Source organism: Neltuma alba, unplaced genomic scaffold (genome assembly GCF_004799145.2).
Source record: "Neltuma alba isolate B1F8T4 unplaced genomic scaffold, ASM479914v2 tig00012477_pilon, whole genome shotgun sequence".
Classification (NCBI taxonomy): Eukaryota; Viridiplantae; Streptophyta; class Magnoliopsida; order Fabales; family Fabaceae; genus Neltuma; species Neltuma alba.
In genome coordinates, this window is record NW_021636952.1 from 90,456 (window position 1) to 92,178 (window position 1,723).

General features: G+C 39.8%; 1 protein-coding gene across 1 annotated transcript; it reads right to left on the reverse strand.

Annotated features, from left to right (window-relative positions):
* Positions 1 to 1,723, reverse strand: LOC114727467 (stress response protein NST1-like). Its single transcript, XM_028914174.1, has 4 exons — positions 1,244 to 1,723; positions 721 to 815; positions 361 to 523; positions 1 to 63 (listed from the first exon to the last, which is right to left on the reverse strand). The coding sequence occupies exons 1-4, from the start codon at positions 1,721 to 1,723 to the stop codon at positions 1 to 3; spliced, it is 801 nt and encodes a 266-aa protein (XP_028770007.1).

Here is a 1,723-nt window from a genome sequence, read left to right on the forward strand (position 1 = left end):
TTAAGGGTCACACCAGGTTCCCATCTTCTCAGTCACATCATGCAATGCAACCCACAATCCCTCCTGTGGATATAACAATATCAACATAGTTAGTTAACGTCTTTGACATGTTCATTTACCACACAAAATTTGAAATTGACAAGACTGACAGGTTATTCTACTGAGGAGCTTCTACAAATATTGTTTCAAACATTGGCTTTTTCCCAACCAGTCCTAGCTTGACCAAGTCCAAGATAATATTAAACCTCTTCCTTTGCAAAGAGATTCAGGTGTGGTTCACCATGCTTCAGGACCAACATAGAAAGTTGAATGATTTTAAAAGTTCAAAAACTAAGGTAAACACAATAAGTTTTTTCTTACACATTCATCCACAGCTATTTCTACTGGGTCCTTAATGACAACCTTCTTCTTCTTTTTCATGTCCTTAGCTTCAAAATGGTCACTGATGGAGTCTAATACGTGGAAATCCAATGTGCTAGGTTGAATGGCAACGCAAAACCAGTGTTGGCCAACAAGAGCAAGACTAATTATGAAATCACATTCACCTAAGTTGTAGCCAACAAACTCAGGAAGAAAGAGCTTCTTACATTTTTGGGCTTTCTAGGTCAGGTCATGTGCCATCATGTTCTGTATGACATTAAATTGTTAATCCATTAACAAAGAACAAGTCATTTCCAATTCCATTGTTGTCATTGGTATTTGGACTTGGAATTAAGTAACCTTACCATGAAATCCACATTGAAGATGTGCCTCTTCCCTGGCCCCAACTCTACCTTCATGTCCTCTATCATTGCCTTGCACGCCAAATTAAGCACCTATATTGCACAGTGAAAACATCATTCTTACACAATAATCTCACCAAACATTAGCAAACATAAGCATAGGTGCAGACACAGAGCATTCAAAAATACCCTGTTATTTACTCTGTTCACTCTACCCAGGAAAAACAGCTGTTATTGGTCTATATCTTCATCAAATATTTTAATGATAGTCTCGCAAACATTGTCAGATGTCAGTAACAGAAAGTATAATATTGGGGGTATCATCACTTGTCATCCCTATATAGTTTATTGTTATTATCAGTTCGATTGCTATCATTGTCAGTACATATCATGTCATTTAAAACTCAGGCTAACCAGGGATATACTTATTTCTTTGCCTCCTCCTCATTCTTGGGTCTACGGGATATTAAAGTGAAAAAAATTTCCCTTTCCTCCTTTGGCTTCTTTGTCCTCGGAGCTACCTTGAACTCCATCCATGGAGATTTAATTGTGAAACTCTTTACCCTTGTTGACCTCCTCAGTTCAGTAGATTTTTCAAGTCCTGCTTCCTCCCCACTGTCATTGCTCTCCCATTCATAGTCCAACAACAAAGGAATATTGGTAGGGGTTGCAGTCTTTGCATGTGTGCCTTCCTCACCCTCATCATATGAATCCTCAACCTCCTTATCGTCATCTTCCGCCTCTTCAACCACATAGTCATGACCTCCTTCCTTGTCATCATGGTCATCCTCGTCCTCATCGTCATCGTCATCACCTCCACGACCATCACAATCACCCTCATCTTCCACCTCCTCAACCATGTAATCATGACCGCCTTCCTTGTCATGAAGGTCATGTTCTTCTTCATCCTCATCCTTCTCATCATCTCCTTTACTGGTGTCATTCTCATTAAGTTCCTCATCCCCACTTCCCGCTACAACCTCTCTTGTAATCTTCTCCAT